The sequence below is a fragment of the Pezoporus flaviventris genome, unplaced genomic scaffold, assembly GCF_033815535.1.
Source record: "Pezoporus flaviventris isolate CSIRO_AGI_PZ_B2104156 unplaced genomic scaffold, CSIRO_AGI_Pfla_v1 ptg000002l, whole genome shotgun sequence".
Lineage (NCBI taxonomy): Eukaryota > Metazoa > Chordata > Aves > Psittaciformes > Psittacidae > Pezoporus > Pezoporus flaviventris.
Genome location: NW_026892550.1, coordinates 76207124 through 76232547, shown reverse-complemented (window position 1 = coordinate 76232547; position 25424 = coordinate 76207124). Strand labels below are relative to the sequence as shown.

The 25424-nt window shown below is 39.7% G+C and overlaps 1 protein-coding gene across 9 annotated transcripts in view; it reads right to left on the bottom strand.

Moving 5' to 3' along the window:
- Nucleotides 1-25424, bottom strand: part of AFG2A (AFG2 AAA ATPase homolog A) — a 226077-nt gene that overhangs the window by 71819 nt on the left and 128834 nt on the right. For 2 of the 9 annotated variants that reach the window (XR_009741636.1, XM_061444195.1), the window contains one exon: nt 7480-7575. The exons of the other annotated variants lie outside the window; for them this stretch is intronic. Coding sequence is in view for 1 of the 2 variants with exons in the window: in XM_061444195.1 (XP_061300179.1) it covers nt 7501-7575 (75 nt within the window). In the remaining variant the exon portion in view is untranslated. The remainder of the gene's footprint in view (nt 1-7479; nt 7576-25424) is intronic. 9 annotated transcript variants of the gene reach the window in all.

The following is a 25424-nucleotide window of genomic DNA, read 5'->3' as shown; positions in this document are numbered from 1 at the left end:
ATCTACTCTGCTTACCCTCCAGGCCTACTACCATTAGTTAATCCTTCTCCTTCAGTCACTGAGTTTTGCTCATTCCAGTTCATCTCATCAAAAGAGAGAAACTTTTCTGCGCAATTCAAAAAAATATTTTTCAGAATTGCTCCTTTTGCTGGCAACCAACAGGAACTAACACCTTCAGCTATCACTACAGATCAGTGTTTTAATTATTGCAACAAAACATGGTTTATCCTACAGTTGCAGTATGCAGAGAAATAACAAATTCATCTTCCCTTATCAAATGCAACCTGGAAAAATAACTGCCTCGAATCAATAAAAACCATTGGCATCACCTGCTTGAATGACATACGCTGCTTCTCCAGGTTTCATGGCAAATCAGTCATTTTCACTAATGGTGGTAATTTTAAACAGATATGAGCATTACTTACATAAGTTATAAATAGGCAGCGCTCAAACTCCCTCAAGAAAGCAAAAATTTCCAGAGTTGATGTGAAAACACATTCAGCCTCCAGAAGCCAAAAAGTGCTCAGAGCTGCTTTGATTTTCTTTACCTGACATCTGCTGTCAGGCAAGAATCAGGTCCCACTTTGTGCTGAGTCCCTAACCACCACCACGATGCAGTGCCTGCCACACAGCCAGCTTGTGTGCCACAGCACCCAGGAGTGCTTGCCTGCAGTCTGGCCTCCTCACCAGAGCCTCACCTCACTGCCAAACCACGGGATTTCAGGCTGCTCTGGCCTGGAAGTAGCTGTGCCTCTGCTTCCTTTGGGGATATGGCACCAAGCATGTAGCACCAGTGACTATTCAGCTGCCTTATCTTGCCTATCCAGCACAGGGAAGAGGCTGCTGTGCCCTCCTGCCTCCTAAGCTCCCCTCCCATGGTCCCTCCTGCACCACGGGATGAGCTCCTGCACCAGACAGCAGCTGTGGTTCCATGTGGCTAAAGGGTGGCAGAGAAGAGGGATGAGTGGTAGGGTTACTACCTCTCCAGAGGCAGTAGCAACAGCTTGTGGATGCAAGAGGAGAAAAAACTCTGCAAAAAAAGAGGGTTGTATTTCCAAACCAGTAGGCACCAAAATATACTCATCTTTTTAACCAGAGTAACATCAGTGTTCCAACTGCTTTACATTGCAGTCCTGCCACTGAGTTTGATTAATATAGCTAATTCAAGGGGAATCACGGAGAAAGAAAACTTGAGGAGACTTGTTTCATTGCAGCAATGAGACCGTGTAAACACAACTGTGAGGAACAATGCGCTCCTTGGCCCATGCAGACAATACCAGAGCATGTTTTTATGTGATTTTGTTCAGATGGGATTAAAATATCTCAAGAAACTGAGTTTCAATCACTTCTCTTGGCAGGAACATTTGGAGGGAGATACTCTGCAGCTGCAGAACCAGTATCTCCATGCTTTTTTCCCCTGATATTTCCAACAGTTAAATTGGTCAGTTGGCACAAATTACTACAGTGCTCATTGGGAGCCATGCTTTGCCCAGGCCTCTGTCTATAAAAGTCTAAACCTGTCAGTAACACAGCACACTTTCAATGCAGTAAAAGCAGTGCAAATCCAAGCAACGTTACTGATACAATTACAGATATTCCAGTTTGGCACCACATAAATTCAGCTCCAAATCAAACCTCTCATGTGGTGGATTCAAAGACATGGAGGCACTGACAGGGAACGAGGCTCTCCTGCCTGCTTTGCGAATATGGTCTCAGAAAAAAAACGAAGCAACTTACAGCAGAGTCTCCACAATTTGCCCATACTTTCACGACACGCAACAACATGTTTTCAAGCCACAAACTGGATAAAAAACAGTGCCCAATCTTTCTTTGTCTGCTTGTTCAGGCTGCTGCTCTGCTGTCCTCTCCTTGCACCTGCCCTGAGTGGCTGCAGCACTGGCTTCCTTTGCAAGGGGGATTTCAGACACAAGATCTTGCTCTCTCCCCATGTCCAACATGAGCAGTTTCACCGCAGTGGTGTGTGGACAAAGGATATTCCAGTTTCTGGCTGTTTTCCCACAGTGTTAGTAAGGAGCAGCAGCCACCAAGTCCTTTGCCACTTGCTGGGTCTCACAGAGCAGTTTTGATGTTCCATCTTCAGGAACTCCCCCTCTTCTCCTGTAAATGCTATGCTGCTCTTCCTCCCCCATTTCTAACAAAACGATTCTTAGTAAGGTTAAAATTAACTGAAAGCAAAAAAAACCCCACCTATCATCAGCTAATGAACAACATAACACACCCTCTTCAGTGTATGTTTACATAAGTCTTCCCTGCTCCTGTCTAAGAGGCGCAAAACCTCAGGAATGTCAGTTTTTTTATTTTCCCTGTTTTTGGGGGTGGGGGTTTAATAAAAGAACCCCTTTAGAAAAGATAACAATTACATGTAATGGAACCTGGAACCAGACTCTTTTGGCAATTAATCACCCAGGAGCCGTTGCAATCCTGCAGGCTGTTTCTGACAGATTTTGAGAGCTTTACAGGAATCACTGGGATGAGATGTGCCTGGACTGGCTTCTCACAGGGACCGATCACGTACAAAGTGAATTGTTGGTTTTGAGGTAGTTTTTTTTTAGTCTGTATATTCATACACACACATACATAAACACACACAGACCCCTGTGCACCCATATATATATTTCTACAGGAGTATTTCTTTACATACATAGAACAACTGCAGAACTCATTTATTAGCCCAGAGGCAAAAAAAAGAAAAAGAAACAAACCGAAAAGAGAAGAAAAGGAAAAGAAAAGAAAAGAAAAGAAAAGAAAAGAAAAGAAAAGAAAAGAAAAGAAAAGAAAAGAAAAGAAAAGAAAAGGAGAAAAAACACTTTTTCTTCCTCTCAGCAAAGTAGAGCTATCCATCACTTAACAGAGATACTTCCTGTTTTCAAGCAGTTGGGAAGGCATGACTTCCAACCCAAATACTTGGCTTGGCAAACTATTCCTGTGTTGACAGATGCTTTTATAACCACTTCATTCCACCTGAAGTTTCAGTATAAAAGGAGGTGGTTTTTATTGGCTTTTTTTTTTTTTCTGAGGGAGGAGAAAGAGAAAGCAGAAAGGAGAGGAAAGAGAAGGAAAAGGAAGGAAAATACCTCAATTATAACAGCTGGATGACAGAGATTAGCATAGCTCTGACAGATGTTACCATGTAACCTCAAAATGACGTTAAAAAAAAAAAAACAAACACCAAACCTGCTCCTTGTAGGAAAGAGAATTTTGAACTCCTGCCAAAATATTACAATTCTCCACAGAAGCTTTTGAATGCTGTAACAATGATCTACCATATAATACCATGTTTTCCATACATAACTATGCCTTTCTATTACTATTGCTCTGACTGATTAAATTACCAGCACAGGATGAGATTTTCTTCAGATAAACAGCTTAACCTCAAATGACAAAAATCTGTAGCAGGTCAGCTCAATCAGGACCTGCTTTGGAACAGCTTTTCATCTTCTGCGCTCTCTTTTCATATGATTCATTAACAGGACATGCTCTGAACACTTCTTGAGACTCAATACTTCAGTGTGTGACAAACAGCAGTAAAACTGTGCTGCACAGAGGAAGATGGATTTGCAAGGCTGCATGATCCATTATCTATAATCTTTTGTCATATCAGTTTCTGTATTGCTTGCACCTGGTTATTTCAGTGACTACCCTACCACAAAAATCTCGATGACTTTACCTGGCTTGTGACCAAACTTTACAGACCTAACTAACTACAGATAAACACAGTGTAAAAGAAACGTTCACAGAACAAACAGGTACGCAAAATGAGCTACACCTAAAGAAAGGAAAGATCAGCAGAGAGGTAAGCAGCATCAAGGAAACAAGAAACAGTTTCAAAAGGAAATCAATGATTTTCTGTCATTACAGCCAACACTGTGGCAGGAAAAGAAAAAAAAAAAAAAGCTTCTGGTTTTCATTATTTGAAAGATCTTATTTTACTACCATGGCTCTGGAAGACCATTTGAAAGAATGAAGTAGATCCTGGTAAAAATAACTGTAAGCTAAAGGAAAAGTTGTTCAACTCATTGAGAGAATAAAGTCACAGTACAAGAAATATCACTTATTTGTACCTGGAAACCAAGCTGATCTTGCCCTTTTAAATTCTGTCTTTAGGCTTATATTCCAAAAAAAGACAGGGAGTGAACCAAATAAATCCTGGTTTAAACCCCTCTCTTTGGGAGGCATAGCCCCCCCTGCCCCTCCGGAACTAAAACATACTGGGTACAATGCAGATGCAAATACCATTTGAGACCAGCTAAGGTATTCTGGATATCTCCCTGGCATCTCCCTGCCAAGGGGATAGCTGGTGGCCAGACAGGAACCTGATGGGCAGAAAAAAATCACCCAGGATGGCTCAGTTTATGCCACTAAATCCCAACCATGCTTTTAATATAAGAACTACTAGAAGATACACTATTGGCTTTAACACACGAACTGCCAGTCCAGATGCCTAGATACCAGTGAAGCCCTCTCCCCTTTTCAAAATATGCACTCTTAATCAATTTTTTTAGTTAGACTGAGGAGAAAAAAAGAAATAGATAAGCATATACAGTAGGAAAGAGGCCTCTAACTAGCATCTGCAAAGTGGTGCTCACATAAACAAAGCACTACTTGATGCAGGACATGTAGCTGCAGACACACAACATGAGTTTTAAATATGGCCACACAGCTAAGGAGCCTTTCTGGGGCCAGATGAGCATATCAGGGAAGAAGACATTTTGCAAACAGCCAGATACAGTCACTGAGGATACCAGCAGCCTAACAGTGCAGGTGACAGGCCTCCAGAGATGGAGAAATTGAAGGGAATACTGAAGAGCTGCACATGCTTGATTATAAAATCCCAGCTAGCTAAATGCCAGCATACTAATATAGTCAAGATACAGGCTAATTAAGAACAGCAGTGCACCGGGTGGGTCAGAAGCCAAGACACTTTGCTTGAAGAAAAGGCCCCAGCAGACATGCCTTTTCTTATTGCAAGCAGACAATCACTGACTTCCTCCACCTGGATTCAGTAAGACAACCTGGTGGTATTCTCCCTCATACCAGCAGAAACCACTCTGTGTGTTGATCCAGAAACTTGTGGGTGGTGCTGAGTTTACATAAATTATAGTGCTTACTGAAGCTGCCAGTTGCAAGTGACAGAGTTTGGACTCTAGGATTAAAATATGTACTTTCTAGTCATTAGGCCTGGAGCTGTGCTGATAAAAAGCTAAAATCATTTTACAGGTCTGCCAAGAGTTTATGGCCCCTAACAGACATGAAATATTAGATGAAAATCTTTCATGCCACCCAACTCACACTGCCAAGAGTTCCTTCCAATAACAGAGTGAGACTCTGCTGATTGCTGTCCATCTGGCTTTACTCCTTGTCTGTCCCTTTCTGAAGTCACCCATAATGTTCTCATCTCTAAGCACTTTTCAGTAGAGGAATTATTTTGGTCAGCCCCTTTTACGTGTTCTACAGTTATGCCTGAGGGCATTCCAGCCATGGCAGACAGTCTGGTATCAGATCTGGCTTCATTCTTACCACACATCCTAGATATTTCCATCTTCATTTCTGGATAATTTAGGAGATTAAGTCTTGTTCAACTCCCTGGTGATTCTCAGTATTTGTTACAAATTCATTCCATACCTACTGTTTCCCCAAGGCATTTACTTTCAAAAGCTTTTAGATGTCTGTCTGTACCTTTGCTAGATTTTCAGCTTTCACATTCAACTGTTAAGGCAGAAACAAGATTTCAGTGGAAGACTCATAGATAGGTTTTAAATTGTAGATTATCAACACCTAAATCTTCTTTTTGCTGGTAACTGCAGCTGCTGTCTGGTTGATCTATTACACTGTTTCTTTCTGGACATCCTGTTTGTTCACATCCTACTGCCATGCAACGTGAAGACTCTTGTTTGTGTGTAGCTCGCTTTTCTATCACATTATCAGAGTCGAAAATTACTGTAGTTCTCATTATGCCTAATTGGTTTTTAATTTACCTTTCACCCTTTCCTTTCCTTTTTTTCTTTTCTTTCTTTTGTACATGACTGCAGGTTAACTGGATAACAACCTAGCTGTGGTTTCTGTTAAGTAACATAAGGTATGTTCTACCTGAGTCAACTTTCTCTCTCCCACTTAAACAAACAGCGGTTCCAAATAGCAGAGGTGCAAGACTGCACCTCTGCTCAATACCACTGTCTGTGTAAAGGAGCTATCCTGTCAATGTGCCCCTCAATCAAGTAAGGTTTGCACCTTGATCTAGAGCTTTGATGAGACACTCCTCTTAACGTACCTTGTCATTTCGAGATGTTATAGACTCAATCCTGAGGGACCCAGTCAAATATTATCTTTAAATCTATGGGCATAATTTACACTATAAAACACTGGGGGAGGTGGTTTAAATGGGTTCCTTGTTGAGTTATGGTGGTGATTAAATCTGATCCGTACATCATCTTCTATTCTACTGAACTTCAGCTGATCCCTTTATTCTGCTTGAAACAGCACGGGAAAATCCTCTTCTACCAACAAAAAACATTAAAAAAACAGAGCACCACACTAACTACTTCAGTAGTTCAGGCCATCTTTTATTTCTCCTATATACTTTTTCTACTGACTCCATACTTTAAAAATTTAGCTACTTTGACCAACAGCTTCTTACGTTTTCTGAGGCTATATTCATTTATAGCCTTCCCTGTTCTATGCTTTTGTATCAAGTCCTTCCCTTCACACTGTGAGCTTTATGATGATATCTACTTATAGATCTTTTATTTGCTGACATGAATACATCATTGCACTGCTCAGATGTTTACTATTACCATTGCTTATTTTTTTCCTTTTTGTTATAAATATTTGGGTTTTTTTCCTTAGTAGGCCTCCTGAAGCATATAAACTTATGCTGGTAAAGTGTTTTCCTATCACCTTGTTAATACCTGTTTATGCTTCTTTCATAAGGTCATCAAGATACCTCTTTTCTCTTTTTATGCTGCATTTACTTGTGGTATAATTTATAGAAATCAGGGGTTTCCCCCTGAAAAGATATGTTTGAACAGTTAACTTACACAATTTTAATAACTTTTACATATATAAATTGACTATGAACTTATTAATACTTGAATATCTGGAAAGCCACATTTATTGTCCCAGCTGTGAAGCTCTTGGGCAGAAAGGACCAAAACAAGACACACTCAGCTCCTGAGATAAATTTGTTCTTCTAATAGGTGTTCTTGTTGTGGAATCATAGAATCACAGAATGGTCAGGGTTGGAAGGGACCTAAAAGATCATCTAGCTCCAACCCCTCCCCATGGGCATGGACACCTTCCACTAGACCAGGTTGCTCAATGCCCCATCTGACCTGGCCAAAAAGTTTCACCACTATGCAGTTTACAGGTGTCCAAATAAGACAAACCTACTCTCCTTATGGAATGCAAATTTTGGAAACCTTCAGCAACTTCAAAACATAAAAATCTGTATTATTGCCATACCCGAGCTGTACGTTTTCTCAGCTAACATAGTGAGAAGCCATTGCAGTCCCATCCTATTGCCAGTGTCACAGAATTGTACTCTTCAGCACTGGGGAACTGTAACATATTTGCCAAGCAACAAAAAATTAATGATTGCATTATCATTAAAAAGCAGCATTGTGTTTTTCCTACCAAACTTCACTGGTGAGGTGTTGCTCATTTGCAAAGAGGAACAGGGACCATCTTTGGTGTTTATAGCTAAGGTCTTCCCAGAACTTAGTGGTATTTGATTCTGAAAGCTTATTAAGTGATTTGCTTGGGAGTCACCTTGAACTACTACATTTATCTCTGTCTCTAATCACTGTTTAGAAATAGATTTGAACTGTAGTAAATTTAACATAACCATTTGATTACTCCATTTGTCTTTCTGTAGCAATGCTCTCAAGGTGTCATGTAGACATGCAATGTATCATTTGAAACAGACAATAGCACAGTTCAGGATACAGTTTAAGAATAAAGCGCCCAGAGCATCATGTTACCCATGGGCAGTGTGGCTTATAAGGAGACACCTATCTTTATTTCCTATTGATCTGGATTTCCTGAAGCATTTGCCAATTACAGAAACTGTATTGAGACATTTTCAACTTAAATTGCTCTAATTTACTTTATGGGGAGACCAGTACTCAAAACAGCCCTCTAATGAAGAGAAAATACAAATGGCTGGACTTTGAATATGGACAACTCAAGCTCTAGGATTAGGATTTATCAAAGGAACCAAGGGGAAAAAAAACAAACCAAACCAAACAAAAAAACAACAAATCTACTTCACATTAGTAGCTACAACATTTCTAACACTAAGAGCTTCAGAACTACCAAAATTTCCTCCCACATATTCTTTCGCTTTCAAAATTATACTCTTTCATTCTTCAAGTTTCTGAATCCATCAAGCCATCCTTTGACTGAAGGCCAGAATATGCAGGATCAAACAGAGAATTTCATTTTACTCAAGCTGCTCTGATGGAAAAATCAGAGTTTTAGATTCTTTCTGGGGATGCAAAGATATAATCTTTTGGTACCAGTAACACACACATACAGAAATTCGTCTATGGGACGTCTGTGCCAGGATATTTAATTCCTCTCCTGATGAGCACCAGAATCAAAATGACCACAGAAGCTGGGAGAATGGCCTGGGTGTTTCCTGAAACCTTGCACATACCCCCAGAATGCAGACTGGGCACATAAACCCCAGTGAATAACTGTCCCATCACTGGCTCAGCCTGTGCAAAGGTACTCTGGGAAAACACTACACTAAAGCAAATGCACCCTAAAACCAAGTTCCCTCCATGAACTGAAAGGGAAAACAGAGACGCTAAACAGAAGATTACAGCCCTTTCTTGGACACTATCACTTACCTAAGTGACCCCATTTTATATTTCTTGCACACCAGATACCATCAGCAGTGAAGCGCATTGGTCCAAATATAGTTTCTGACAGACCACAGTGTACTCACAAGATGCCACTCACCCATGAGGAACTCCACTTAAAGGGGACAGGGTCCTGCTGTACTGTACTCAGGACATGCACAAAAGATTTAGCATCCTGAGGGCGCATGGTGATGGGGACCCAAAGAAAGGAAGAATAAAGTCAGGAGAAAAAGAAACTTTATCAGTGTTTCCAAAATCTAAGGCCATGGTCATGACACCTGAAGTTGTGAGCCTGACAGAAGTAGGATTCCCAAAATAAAACAGGGTCACAACAGAAAAATAGTGAAATACCATTCTGTGAGGCCTCCCTACTCTTGAAATAGACTTGATACGTGAAGATAGACTGGGCTGATGTGAAACTGCTGAAAGTTATTTCTCTCAAATGAAGAAAAGGGTTTCTTTTCTTTGTCTTCACTTTCAAAGCACTGAACCTTCCTTCTAAAATTTCAAAAGCCTGGCACTGCTGAACTTGGGCTAGTTATAACACCATTTTACTGTAGACTCCCAGGCAGCAAAACATATTTGGCTATGGAGCATCTTTCTACACTGAATGGCAGAAGCTCTGCTTCTTGAAACTTTACAACTAAAGAACATACTAACAAGATTTCTGGAGAGAAGGTTCCTATACATATATATATGTAAGTATATATACATATGCACAGCGCATAGTGACATTTCCCAGCAGTTACTCTTTTATTCATTATCTGCACTTCTTCTATTTTTACTGTGCAGAAAACAGGCAACAGTTTGCTTTTCAACAGGAATTACTAACAAGATTTCTTGGTGCTGTAATTTCTGTCACAAACGGTGCTGACAATGAATCAGAATTCATTTTTAAATGCAAAATTGAAGATAATGAAAATATAAGCTGAAATAAATTGCTCCCTGGACAGAGTTGGGGATTATGACTGTAAAATGCAACTATGACTCCTCATCTGCCCAAGGTAAGTTAAAATTCAATCGCTGATGCATAATTCGTCTCCCTTTGCAAACACTCTTGGTTTAGCATCTTGTTTTTGAGGCTGATGTTTTAAAGAAAAGTCTTGTATAACAGAGAACACTGTTTAAAAACTCAGAAACCTTCAGTTCTTAAAATGCAACCTGACAGTATTCAAAAGAAAGTGAATCAAAAAACTGCCACACTAGAATAATCTGCACAGATGGGTGTTGAGATCTGCACTGGAGAGCTCTCTCAGCAGCAAGAACTGTCTCCAGCAACAGCAGTACTCAAAATCTCTGCACACTTTATATTTATTTCTGGTACACCTGCATCTAGACCAACACAAGTGTTTCATAACTCATTGAGCTTCAGGATTCCTGGAAGATTTATTAGCCAATGTGACAGCCTTCAGCCCTTCTAAAAGCACAAACGTCCACAAACTAAAAATCGGGGGTGGGGGGGTGCAGGGGTAGAAATGAATCTCAGAAGTAACATTGCTTTTTTTATCCCACTTAGCACATAGCAAATGCTTCCAGAAAAATCCTCAAAATGTTTGCACACAATGCAGAGCCTGCTCCTGTTGCACAGTACTTTACGTTTTATTTCCTTACATCACTGTAGTCCTAAAATGGACAAAAGCCTATTCAGCTACAGCTGCGTGCAATTGCAGGGCTTCACTGGGTGAGCAATCCCAGTCCTGGCCCTCTGCCTGCAAATCATGCTAACCAGAGAGAAGAAAACATTTATCTGCAGAAATTCAGGGAGCGCTGAAGTGTCCTCCTGAGGACCAGGCTTCCCTGTTTATAAATTGCTCAGATTTCATCATGAGGCATCCATTTCCCTCCTCCTGCCCAAGATGTGCTCTCCTCAGTTCTGTTTCCATAAACCTGCTCAGCTAGGCTCAATGGAAACAAGCAATGTCCCTGCCTGTGCCAATGGGACAAGAAAGTGACAGGAGGCGGAGAGAAAAGATGAATGGTACATCCCTCCCAAACCTCTGGGAGCGATGCGGTATCTGATACAAAAGCCTGCACCTGGGAAAGCAGCAAGAGTTACTGTGCTCTAAACGTGAATGCAGCCACTTGGGCCTTTTAATTCTATTTCTTAACAGTAAATTCCAAGCAGTGGGAAGGGTAGTAAAATAGTTATGATACTCTGTACCACAGGAGGTGCATAGAACTCCCCTAAAAGCAATTTTGCTCTTTCAGAGTAGGTAATATTAATAGTATGGTCTCTTACTTCAGTGTCCAGTTCAACCATCATGATGTAAGGCACCGACCCCACCCAGAGTCCAAGCAGGCTTTCATGGCCGTATGCGGACACATGCCACCTTCACACAATGCACAGCCTAGTCAAAGCCCACCTGTGGAACAGGACATTTAACCCGTCACATGTTGTTTGTGTGGATCTACATTAGATTACTTTGAAAAAAGGAGATGGAGGGGGACTAGGCAAAGGAATTGGAGGGGTACTCTTAATTGCAGCTGCGCCCTTGTGTGTCCTTTTAAATCAAGTATGGAAGTGCTGAGCACAGGAATAAAATGGATAATGGCTGAGTCTCAGAAGTTTTTCCAATTGTTTGTTTAGTTGAGACTTCAGCATCACATCTGACATTTCCTTCACAAAGAAAGGACCAGTTTTAGGTAAAATAAATATTGGAATTAGATAACATGTACACAGAAAAATAGCTTTTGACAGTGAATTCAAAATTCTTTAGTTTGACAGATGACCACATCAATGCATTTCTGTCTATGGAGAGCTATGGAAGAGACTGGTCCTTGTCTCAATTACTCACCTTTCTTTCTCCAACTCAAACTAGAAATGCCCTAAATAATCAATTTCCTAAGGACTAGATTTGAGATTGTTAGAATTATTGTTACAAGGTAATATAAACACTACCTCCTAGAGACTCATGCAGACAGTAATATACTGTAAGCAGAAAATGGTTGTGATCCATTAGCAAAATCTACCTTACTAAAACAGTAAGAAACACTTTTCCCACCATCTTTACAATAATCTCCTCAAAACTATACTGACTATCAAAAAGGAAGGACTACTTATCAAGTAATATTTTTTTAATTACGCCTTAATGAACCTGGAATAAAAAGTATTTTAATTTTCTATTAACTAGTATATACTAAATGGATGCTAAATTATCATAATACAGCTGATGTTACTATTCATAATGATGAAATGAAACTTAACATATTGCAAGTTATTCAGAAACAAATCCTCCAACTTCCTACTTGTATTTTCTTTTAAGACAGACAATTGGAATTTCCCAGCAGCTTACTTCCTCTCTTCCCTCCTCCTCCCCGCAATTACATATTTCCTGCTGTTTTTCCTTCTGGTTTTAATTCTTGCGAATTTCAGCACAGCAGCTGTAAGAGGTAACAATTACAGCAAAAATGTTTAATTACCCAACTAGCTTTTAAACAGTACCTGTGGGCACATACAATCTTCATATGAAGTTACTTAAAGTAAACCCACAGGAATTATTGTTAAATAATGGTACGATTATCAAAGAAAATTATTCTCTGTGAGTCATTTTACATTAATTACAATATATTATTTGAAGGGTACCATAGATCCAGTTTACTCTGCAGTACTCCTAGGAGAGTTTAATGAGCATCCCATTAGGAACCACAGGCAGGAACCAGACTGACACAGCTCTCGCACAGACTCGCTGCCTGCACAAAACCCACCCCACATACGCCAAAGCCTCCATCGAACTTGGCAGGAATGGACTGAAGCAATAAAACTAATGAAAATCAGTTCCAAGAGGCTACAAACAGCTGCAAAATATTTAGAGAAAACCATGGAATTGAAGACCTGACCAGATTTCCAAATCCCATTTTCCAATGCTCTTAAAATACCCACTCCACTTTTTAAAATCTCTACAAACAATGGTTTAACAGTACATTCTAAAAATATGAGAATTAACTTAGAAAAAAAGCTATTCAAATACCATTTATAACTGATGGGAGAATATCACTTATAAATTTATATTTATAAATGCATAAAGTAGAAAAGTAGCTGTTAATCTTTATGATTTTAGCTCTCTCAGTGGGAAACTGGATCATGTACATATTTTTTTTGCCGACAAAACCCTCTTCAGCAGAAATGCTGTTGTTTAATATGGCATTTCATAATACATATAGCTTGTATTTTATACGTGTTAGCAATACCATGTTTGCATGCATTGAGAGTGACTGGTGTGCTGTTTGCTCAGTTCTGTGAATTAAGACTACAGGGATCTTTTTTTCAGAACTAGTTTCAGATTATTCATCATACCCTTCCACTACATTCCCAAATTCTTCACTGACAATTCTACTGAAGGGAGAATCATGTGTACACTTCCACTTCTTAAGTGAAAGACATAAAAGACATAAAAGCCCCAGCCTGCTGTTGTAAACCAGTGCAGCTCCACTGTCATCTTTCAGCACTTTACTAATATTTACAGCAGCAGAGGCTGGTCCCAGAAATTAAACAGTGGCCAGTGGCTTTTCCATTATATGAATCAGCAAGTTTATATAACCTTAAAATCCTAAAACTTCGGTGGTTGAATCTTACTCATTATCCTGTCACTGAGCCCTTTTGGCCAGCAGGGAATTCCAGAATGTGGAAATTATCTCTAACTTACTGTGATCAACACAAGGATCACAGACAGCTCTATTCTGCCTAGGGAATTAAAGCCCAGGTTAAAGAGCTTCCTTATCCAGGAATTGCAGCTAAAATGCAAACCAGCACTAACTGTTTCTACCACAGAATGAAAGCACCTGGATTTGGAGCCAGACCATGGAGAAGGGAACAAAAAAGTGTAAAAATAGAAGCACAAGGAGAGAACAGAAAAAGCCAAAAAGTAGAAAGAGAATATTTTCCATTAAGATATGTCAAAAGAGCCATAGATGTCAATGGCATTCATGCACATGAGCTGTTCTTGAAAGCACCTGCCATAATTAGCACTGCAGTTTGACAGTGACCGGAAACAAATGCCAGCAGCTAGAGCTGGCCACACCTTTGTTTCCCTTCATCTTCCAGGGAAGACCTCAGGCTAAGAACTTTTGGGTCAGAAAAGCAAGTAAAAGACTCACATATAGTTACATAGTGCTTCTCTAGAATTTCTGCTTTGAAACCATAAACTTTGGTAAAAACATGTACTGCGAACATCCTGGCTGAGCTATGTCCCTTGGGATGCAGGTGGCTGGCTGTTCATGCTGTTGTGCTGTGGCAACATTCGCCAGTTGCATGTAGGCTCTGGGGACCCCCAGCACTCTCCAAAAGCAGAGGGGTGAAGCACCTGAGCTGCAGTACCAAGCAAGCACACAGCAGCATTTTCAAACCAAAGTACTTCCTCCAGTGAAATAGTTATTTTGTGTAAAAAAATCCAGTTGGTTAGCAAAGAAACTCACATTTCTGTTAAACAAAACCAATCAGAAACATTGATTTCTTTTTTTTTTTTTAACCACAGGAACACCTTCAAAAAGTTATCCGACATGAAAGGAAAATGTAACCTGCTTTTTTCAGTCAGATGGCTCTGGATATCTCAACTACACTTTGACAACTTCAGCTGAGATAAAGAAATTATATCAGGTCTTTTGTATGCTAAAGGGAACTATTAACACAAAGTAAAGCTGTTAGCTTTATAGAAATAAGAATGGCTTGAAATTTCTAGCCTTTTATATTCAGGCTGGCCAAGGTCAGACAATTTTAGAAATTATTTTTGATAATTTTTAGAGCATGGAAGCTATTTGCTAACATTTCACTTGAAGATAAAATTGTTTCAAACTATTCCACATGTACAGAAGCTGATAAAAGAAAGCACAGCAGTCTGGTACATAAGACCTGATCTATATAACCATAAACAAAAATTAACCTGAAAGATGAACAGTGTGGCAATGCCTATTCTTTAAATCCCTCTGATAAGCACATACTAGAACTCCTTCAGGGAATATGCCCAGCCTTCCTACTGTCTAAACTTGTTACCCTGGAGTCCCCACTATCATCTACACATGTAACATACAGTAATGGGTTATACTTGTATAGTATGTATACTTGTATACTTGACACAGCATGAGGAGCAGGTCTTGGGACGCTGGCCAAATACCGGAGGCTAAATCCGTAGCACATTAAAAGCCTATTTACTATTGTCCATAATGCTATTTTATATATAAAAATGCAAAAGATGACCCATATGGAATCAACTGTATTGTTCATTTTTGTGCTTTTTCAGACATGAAAGAAGTAGGTCAACATTTTCCAGAATTATCCAATTTGCTTCATATGATGAGAAAGGAAAAGTGTTCCTATTACGAACATTGTTTGGGGGAACGTTTCCAACATTTATGTGAATTTTCACATAGTAGAAAAGCCCTCCATCATGTGGAATAATACAGATTTATATGCAAAATATCAGTACAGACATCAAACACCAAAGCTAATAAAGCAGTAGCAGTCTATTAGGTGAGCCAATCACCAGAAGAAAATTAAGAATCTAATGTGTCTTTGAGTTTCACAGCTCTATTTTGACTTCATAAGTATGCTGAGAAATCTAGATTCCATGTGACATTTAATGTACCGGTATTGACTTCTACATCAGTTCTCTCAATTTGTTTAGCCACTTGATACCTAGCCACATGGATGCCTTTGCTCTCCACTCTTTACATCTTTGGGTGCTTCACTCTCAACTTTTAATCGATATGGATGAGAAAACCAAAATGTCAGGGAAATTGGCACTATATGTGTCCACTGAACCAAAGCACCTCGTGTAGGTTATTCTCAAGAGCCTTGCCCCACTGCCAGGCAAATGCTTGCTGCCTCAACAGCAGTCAAAAACCTAAAGAATGCAAAGAGGTACTCAGTATTCCCCAATACGAATCTTCTTTATTACCAGTCACTCATAACAAACACAGCCTGCACAGATGCCACTGGGTCTTAAGATGCCATAGTTTATATAGTTTATAACCATAGTTTATGCACATTAACAGCATCATGGGTAGATACCCACTTCTGCACACTGAAACAAATGGCATGTAAGTCCCTTGAAAGTTTGTGTCCAATGTATTTTGGGGATGTTGGGCTTCTTTTAGGGTTTAATTTATGTATTTTTCCAGCAAACTGACAGCTCCAGAAGCATGTTCACATTCCACTATCTCTACTTAAAATGTTTAAAAGGTTATAGTAAGCAGAGGAAAAGGTAGCAGAGATAAGTGTAATGAGTCACATACCTCCAAGAAATGTATTACTTACCTTTAATGAGGTAAGTAAATAATTAGCTATACTTAAGGCACTTCTCTTCCAGTCTCTCAGAAAAGTGTTACACAGGCAAAAGCTTTTGAAAACTTTAAGAAGGGAAACACTCAAAATTCATCATCTCCCTGTGCAGGCAATATTATGCCTGCTGATCTAAGCATCTAGATACAAGATCTAGAAATATTAAACTGATTAATGATGGTAACGGTTTTCCTTGATAGACTGCCTCACAAATAAAATGGATAATTTTGCTAACCCAAGTACTTCTCAGGAATGTGGTCACTGTAATGAAAGTTTCTACAGAATGTTCAGGGGCTTTGTCTCTCTACTGAGAGAGAAGCAATAGCATAAGCATCTGAGACCAGGGCATAAAGAAAACTTCTCTTTAAAATATTCCAAATACTCCAGTTCTTTTGTTTTTTATTTTTTTCTTATTTAAGAGGAGGGTAAGTCAGACTTTTGCGTCATGACCATGAATATTTTAAGTGTCAGATAACAAACCACAGCAAAATGGGTATCATCTGCCTGTCAGCGAGCTAATCACCCTGCACACCACTGATAGGGGCCCTTGAGGCATAAAAGATATCAGAAAAGATACCTAAATCAAGTTATTTATGCCCTTAAATTTATAACTACACAAGTGCAATAGACTATAAAGGGAATCAGTTTGATTAGCTTAGATTAGTACTTTTTGGCTCTTCACTATCGGAACATTTTTACCTTCATCACTGCAATAAATAAGGTAAATATGTAAGAAAAACAGAACCATTTAGCATTTCACGCTTTTACAATAATAAAATTATCATCTTATTTGTGTACCCATTAAGACTTCTCCTACAAAATAGTTTTACCCCCTGGTTAATTAATTAAAATATATAATAAATGCATATAAAATACATAATGAATAATAACTAAGAACAAACCCCATTTAAAACATCTGACTAGTGGCAAGATGCTAATTTATCCACAGATACTAAATAGGTGTAATATTTAATTAAAATATAGATGATGAAAGTCCTGAAGTGCAATGAACATAATTCTGGTTTGTGCAGTCACAAGATAAATTAATACAATTCAGGTCTCGTGTTTTTTCTCATTTTATTTAAGTTTTTACTGGACAATTTTCTGCAAAGACTGTTCTTCATTTAAAGGCCATTCTCTATAGTGGCTTATTTAAGGAAATTTTACTGAATGCAAATACTCTGTAACAGGTTATAGAAAGTCTAAAACTCCATGAAAACAAAGGGTCCTCTGAGGATGGAAGAAAATTTGAGTCAAGAAAGAAATACTGGAAAGGTTCAGAAGAAAACCATATTATGGAGCACAGATATTAGTTCCTAGGTCTTTACAAACCCTGTGTTACCTCTTAACCTTTTGCCTTGGGCTGCTTCTGGTTCTCTCAGCGCTACATCAAGCACTTTTCAGCTCCTATCAACATTTGGTACTACAGACCCTAAAGCTGCTAAAGAATTTGTAGCAATACTTGTTCTGTTTGTTACCAGCTGGCTTTTTGAGCAAGTCCCTGGCTTTCACAGAGCCACTCTAACCTCAAGTAGCGTCTCACCAGTCTGCAATATTTTGGTGTAGGCAAAGAAAATAGTTTTATATACTTGAATCATTAAATGATTAAAAGAAAAAAAAAGCAGCCCACCAAACTAATTAACATCAGAGCATGATTTAAGACCAAGAAAGAAACATCAAAAGACATTACAACATTGTTTGATGCTCCTCTCTTGGCAATGAGCCTTCCCCAGTTTCACAAACAGAGGGAAAACAAATGTTTCCAGTTACACGTATGCTCACACACTCTCTGCTAAGTGAGGCCAGACCTTCCTCTGTTAACTAAATTGGTATGCCTTGGTTGCCTATTAGCTTTGACTGTTTCTCAGAAATAACAGGGTTCCTCCTGCAGCAATGCCTAGATAACATTGTGGGATGAATGAGATGAAAACACAGTGACTTCCAAAGGTGAATCAGTGGTGCTGAAGACAGTGCAATACAGCATGAAGAACTGTATTCGCATATATGCAACCACAGAACATAAAATTCTCCTCAAGGAATTCAGGTAATCACAGAAAACCTACAGACTTGTAGGAGGAGTTGAAAGTCTGGCCTTCATTCATTCACACATACAAGCAAATGCTATGAGGGCCAGGTCCTTAGCGCATCCTATCCTCTCCTACCACTCTTCCCAGCCCTGTCACCTCCAGAAGGGAGGCAGGGATTTGGAGGGGTGCAGGAGCAGGACTCTTTCTGTGCCATCAGCTCTGAGATAATGAGAACGACTGGCTATCACGTGAATGAGAAGCGGCATGACCGTGCTGTCAAAATTGTTCCAACATTCAGGTAGCAATGCCAACAAAGCTTTTTATGCTTTGTAGCATAACATCAAAGTCTCTCACACATCAAACATTTTAAGATTATTTCTTAAAGAGACATCTTTTAAAACGGTTTCTGGCTATAAACTTGTGCATAAATGAAGTAGAAAAATAAACAATTAAAGAAGTACAGATATTTGCAAAGAAACAGATGTAAATACATCTCCATGGCAGAAGAAATGCAGAGGAAATTTCTGCAAGATTTTCTTCTCCTCTGAAACTAGAAAAAAAAAAGAAAAACTAAAACAAGGATGTCAGAGGGAAACATTTAGGAAAACAACTGGGGCAATCTAATGAGATATGGCTATTTTCTGAATATCCTCAGGTATCAAGAATTATCAAGAACATTTAAAAAAATGAGAGAAAATATATTTCCTACAGAATAACCGACAACAGTGTTTATACTGTTGTTGGATATTTCCTGAAATATTTACTGGAACTGCCAGATTTCTGAAGAAGGTTTCCATCATTTGCTTGGTTATGGGTATCCCTAGTCTGTACCAGAACACAGTGACAGGCAGCCTTTAACAAAAGGGTGTATGCCCAAATAAATGTATTCACTCCCAGACCTGCCACCCCACTGGGATGTTTTTAGCCACTCTGGAAGTAGTAGCAGAGACATAAGGAATCATAGAATCACAGAATGGTTTGGGTTGGAAAGGACCTTAAGATCATCTAGTTCCAATCCCCCTGCCATGGGCAGGGACACCTCACACTAAACCATATCACCCAAGGCCTCGTCCAACCTGGTCTTGAACACCGCCAGGGATGGAGCATTCACAACCTCCCTGGGCAACCTATTCCAGTGCCTCACCACCCTAACAGGAAAGAATTTCCTCCTTAGATCCAATCTAAACTTCCCCTGTTGAAGTTTTAACCCATTACCCCTTGTCCTATCACTACAGTCCTTAATGAAGAGTCCCTCCCCAGCATCCCTACAGGCCTGAGTGAGATAAAGTATTTTTGGCCAATTACCAATGATGTCCCCTCACATCACCTGACAAAACAGGGCAGTTACTTCTCTTGTTTTTGTACTTATGATGAACTTCAGTAATCACCTCTCTCTGAGTATGAGGGAACATCTTAAGGCGCCTGGAAGCCACAGAAGTTTGGCAAACTATTTGGCTCTGTTTTAAATATTATGCAGATTATAGAGGACAGAGAACAAGTTCTACTTTGTAAATACAATTAACGACTGTTACATCTTTACCTTTGCACTCAGATTTTTCATTTTAAGAGTTTAATCTCTGAGTCATACAAGCATGTCCTCATTTTATCCATCAGACATAAAAATTCACACTCTTTTCCCCAAAGTGTTTGGATTCCCAGCAGCAGACAAGATGTAGACTTGCCACTCTGGTTTCCAGAATAAATCAGCAGCCTAGAAAACCAGACAGAGCTCAAGGAAGCTACTTCCTGCTCATAACTAAGGAGATTGAACTGTCATCCAAGAAAGTCTTTCCATGTTTAAAAGCCAGTGAATAAGTCTTTAAAATAAAGGACTTAAACACTTTGCTTAAGCACTTTGGTCAACCAAGGCCCAAGGAAAGACTTAGGTTCCCATTTTGAGAATTTTCTCCTCTCTTTTTCAAGCCACAACAACATATCTAATAGTGCTCTAAGATCTCACCTGTATTTGAGAATAAAGGACTGAGGAAGACATGGGGAAATTCTAACTAAAACACTCAAATCTTGACAAGGTGTAGAAGGCACTACATATGAACACTGCCATAAAGGAAAGATAACTTGAGCTGTCTGAAAGGAGTAGATGGGGAAAAATGGCTGAGCTGGACAAACAGTGAAACATACCAACTACCTTCTCAATGTAGAACTACTCATAGTTGTGTGAAAAAACAGGAATCCTCAACTGATAAATGATTAGCAGATGTAGTAAGCAAGGTATGCTCTTGCACAGTCTTTACCTCTGTGGTCATAATGTGGCCTTCCAAGGAGCACAATGGCTTCTGGTGTACCTAGAAGACTAGAACACTAATCAAACTATTTCTTAAGCCCGTTAAAATGTTTCAGATTGATTTCTCAGTGCCTAGAATACTGCTGTCTAACTTCATATTGGGTAATAGAAACTAAGGATCTGGGTGTGCAATTCAACATGCAGGCTTTGGTAGTTGTAAACCCTTTCTCTCCACCTGCCTGTTTAAATATCTGTCTGACAAAACAAAACATATGAAAAAAATTCAGAGAAGGTGAGACTTCACAGGCTATGCAAAAAGCAAAAGGCTTTCAAATGCATCTGAACCAGAGACGGAACCGCTTGTTTCAAATTAAGTAATGGGTCTGTTTCCCTCCTAATCAAAATAACAGTTAATTATTGATAACTTCAGCACATGAATCAGCTGCTGGGAAAAAAAATGTTCTCAAATCAAAATCGAGTGCCACTGCTTTTAAATCCTTCTATGCCCTCACATACAATCTTGGAAAAAGAAGCAAAACCAGTTTGCTCAGGGAAACTCCACAATCCTGAAAGCTGAAAATATCACAGAAGAAAGAATATTCTGCAATACACAAGCACTCTCATTTTGCTTTGCTCTGCAGCTTCTTTTGTGAAGACAAGACAGTCCTTAATTGATGTTCGTACAAAACACTGCTAATCTTGCCTATGTGCATTGTATCCAGCACAGGTAAAGTTAATCCACACTATGGCGAGGACAGACAAGAGATGTAAGTAGGTTTTTCATTCCAAGCTGTCTAAGTGGAAGAAAGAAGTCATTAGGAAAAAACACGTTTGGAGTCTCCAAGTATTTCTTCAACATGACATAAACCCCCAAACCAAAAATTTTACATGAAAGCCTTCCTTCCACATGCACATGTTTTTGTACACACCCTGCCCAGTTTTTAAATCACATTTTGGCAAAACATATGAAAAATTTAAAAACTAATTGAGTTTTGGCAAAGCTTAAAAAGTGTAGGGAGGGTCTAGAGGATGGAAAGCTGGGCACATGATATTGATAACTTTGTTCTTGTATAAAGGGTGAGTTATTCATAGCCCACTAATTCAGTGTTTTCTTGAATTCACAATTCACAGCTTTTATACAGGAATTTGTATTTCTGTAGGAAAGGTCAAGTCTGAAATGATTTTCATTCCAAAAGAGGACAGTAGAATTAAGCTGCAACATACAGGGTAACTAAAATTTGCTTCAAGCAAGCTGTGACTTAGAACAATTATGTGTTCCTGTCCATGTCATCTCTCTGAAGAGGTGCCAGCTCCAGCCAGACTAAAGCTCTAACATGCTGGTGGACACTAGGGAAGGTTCTGCACTAAGCACAGACAGTGCTATCCTCCGGTTTGCTTTGACCACAGGAGAACAGTCATGTATCAGGTGGTCTGCAAGACTCAAGAGGTTATTTTTGTCTCTGCATTCCAATGGTGAAATTTAGAGCTGCCTATCAGTAACTGTGTATGCACAGGTGTTGCATCTTCTTTTCTCACAAATGCATGAATTTGGCTTTGTGACTCTTTTGTTTACTAAATCAACTAGCCCACCAACAGCTTTTTAAGGACCCCATAGGTGTTACTGCCTTTTCTGAGTTTTTGCTTTTTAAAAACTTTGTACGTATTAAAATAACCACTTGTTAGTCATTTTAATTTAACTGTCACATGCAGGAAATGTTCTACATAGCATTGTGTTGTGGTTTAAACCCAGTCAGGTAACTCGTTCACTCACTTCCCCCCCTTTCTTGCCCTCCCCCCTACTCCCGGAGGGATGGAGAGGAGAATCAAAAGAATGCAACTCCCACGGGTTGAGATAAGAACAGTTTAGTAACTAAGGTGTAACACAAATCACTACTGCTACCACCAATGATAATAATGATAAAGGAAATAACAAGGGAAGAGAATACAACACCTCAGCACCAGCCAACCGATAACTTGCCCCCCCCAGCCCCGACCAAGCACCGACCGATACCTCCTCCAACCCTGCAGTCTCCCAGCCCTTCCGGCTAACTCCCAGTTACATCCTGGGCATGACGTGCTGTGGTATGGAATACCTCTTTGGCTAGCTTGGGTCAGGTGTCCTGTCTCTGCTTCCTCCCAGCTTCCCCTCCTCCCTGGCAGAGCATGAGGCTCACGAAGTCCTTGGCCAAACCAAAACATCTCTATCAGCTCTGTTCCCGAGCCGAAAGTCAAAACACTGCACTGCACCAGCTACCAAGGAGGAGAAACATGACTGCTACTGCTGAACCCAGGACACATTGTTAGAAGAAAATTAACTTCTCACCTGGAGGGAGGCAAAGGCAGGGAAAAATATGACAACCAATGTATACAAAATAGCAGGAAATACTGTTTTCTCCAAATCATTCCACCAAAAAACCAGCAGGGATCCTCTAAATCATAACCATAGTTTGCCTAACTGGAATAAATCAGCTAGTGAAGGTACATCTAAATTTCATATCACATTTCAAAATTTTTGAAGGCACTTTAGAGTCTCAAACATCTGATTGTTTCTTAGTTCTAGACAGACCCTCCAGTCTGAAAAAGTTTGAGCAAAGTATTTTTGAAAGTTTCACCTTCAGTAAGGTCGTACCATACATGAATTAATAACATGAAATATCTTTATTACCTAAAGAAACCACTGCATCCCAGCCAATTTTCTGGGACACCTTCAGCTAACAGTTGCTAACAAAGTTTCATCAGTTGGAAGGCAGAGGGGAACAGACTAAAAGAAGAGTCCTTTCAGGAAAAGCAATGTTCAAAAATTGTTTGGGAAATATCTCTCATTCCTGAGTGCTTGCAATTCAGGTATATGCCACACATCATCCTGTATTTGAAGTGCAGCTGAACTCACAAGAGGAGATGGACAGAGGCTGGAGAGATTTATGCAGTTATGGACTTGTTTTACTGTTAGGTGATGCTCAGCTTTGATTTCAGATGTGCTGAGCAGTCTTTACAGAAAATAATAATAAGTAGTGACGCACACATAGATTTATGTGTCAGGAGTCCAGAGTACAGAATGAATGCTTAATGAGTTCTATGAATCTGTATAAATAAATATAAATGAAATCATACATGGGATATCCCTGTCTTATATCTCTCACTAGCATCTAAATCGGATATGGTCTACATTCAACATTAATATAAGTATGTTCACAGAAACACAACTAATTATCAGCCTGCAAATTGTCTCTCAAAGCCCAAGCTGATTTAAGTTCCCTGTGGGTTCATTTTTGTTAGGGAAGTCAGCAGAGACAACTCAAAACATACACAGGAAGTGTATCTGCTGCTTAAGAAGAGATTTGTGCAATTACTTTTCTGACCATAAATACACTTACTTCATTTCTTCTTGCTAATTTTACATTTCCCATATATGATTCATGGTGTTATGCCAAGGTCACCCAGGTCCTGAGTATTAAAAGGTTATATAAACACATACCTGGAGTAACTAAAATGAATCAGATACACAGCGGACAGAGTGCAGGCCTGAACTTAGAAAGGGAGGGGGTGTGAAAGCCAGACTCCTGACATTATAAAACAGTATTTCACTTCTATTTGTAACTTCACACAAAACACACAGAAATGTGTTACTGGGTAAGAAAAATCATCAGAAAATGTTTCCTTTGGGGGAGAGGCAGGAAGACAATAAGGTAAAACCCCCAATATTTGCATCTGTAAAAACTGAGTTCCTACTCTCCTTTCTCATGCTACCCTGAAAACCCAGCCCCTAGACAGGTCACTGCCTTAAAGTCCAAGCAGGCACAAGGACTTGAGGTTGAAGCCTAGTCTTAAGCTGCCATTGTGCAGCTGATTTTCTCTCAGGTAAGCTCCTCCACAAGTGAAATCAAAATAGAAGATGCAAAAGTTGCAGTCAGGACTATGGAAGAATCAAACAAATAGTTTGCTTTTCCATGGCATTTCTGTTAACCCTACAGCACTTAGCTACGATCACACACATGATGCATAGGAATGCTGGCAGGATGGTGCAAAACAGTATCAGATAGTAAAACTAATAATTTCTAACTCTACATCTTCAAAACACTGTGATATTAACATCAACGGTTTATGTTTGAGGTGTTGGGCAAAACAAGGCCCAGCTCAGTTTTAAAAGTGCTTTGTCAGAAGCATCCTACGAAGTCAGGGTTCACATTAAATTAGCATCCTTTTTTTTTTTGCTTCTAGTCTTATGTGTACAGCTTCTTAATCCTCCTATGCCTCAAGCAATTCTTAAGGTCTTATAAACTTCTATATCACTGCCACAGAGCAATCAGAAGCAACTCTAGCTCCATGATATAGCACCAAAGTGGAGGAGCAAGCTGCAGTGGCTGGTTTAGCAGTAACAAGCTGTTGATGAGCAGCGTATGTAACAGCACAACACTGCAGGTCAGCTCTGACCTGGATAGCAGAAAAAAGGCATACCTGGATCACAGGAAAAACAGCTTTCCCTGGAATGTATCTCAGGCTAGCTCTATGTACCCCAGTCCCAGATCTCGTCTGAGTGAGACGGCTGATCTGAGCTTCAGCACTAGAAGGAACCAAATAAACCCCAGCAGAGACGGGGACACAAGCTCCACTGCAAGCCCAAGCCACCTAAATAACACATCTCTGCAACCTTGAGCTCCAGCTCGCACACAGGTCACACTTCTAATTGTGGCTGCAGACCCCACGTCAAATGTAAGCGCCAGTCCCTCTCCTAGAGTAGCTATGGAGAATCTCTTCTGTTTTGCCAAGACACCAGCAGAAAATAAGCAGGATGAAAAAGGCTTTTACACACTGTGATTTCTGCAAGGATAAACTGGGCACAGAAAAAGCACAAGAACACTTGAAAGCCCAAGCACACCTGTTTGAAACTCAAAAAGCAGTGGAATATCTCACCCAGTATGCCCAAAGCATCATTCTCAAAAATCCCATTTCCATTAGAAAAGGAAGCTCTCCAACAAGACAGAAGCAATTTGTGTGGGAAG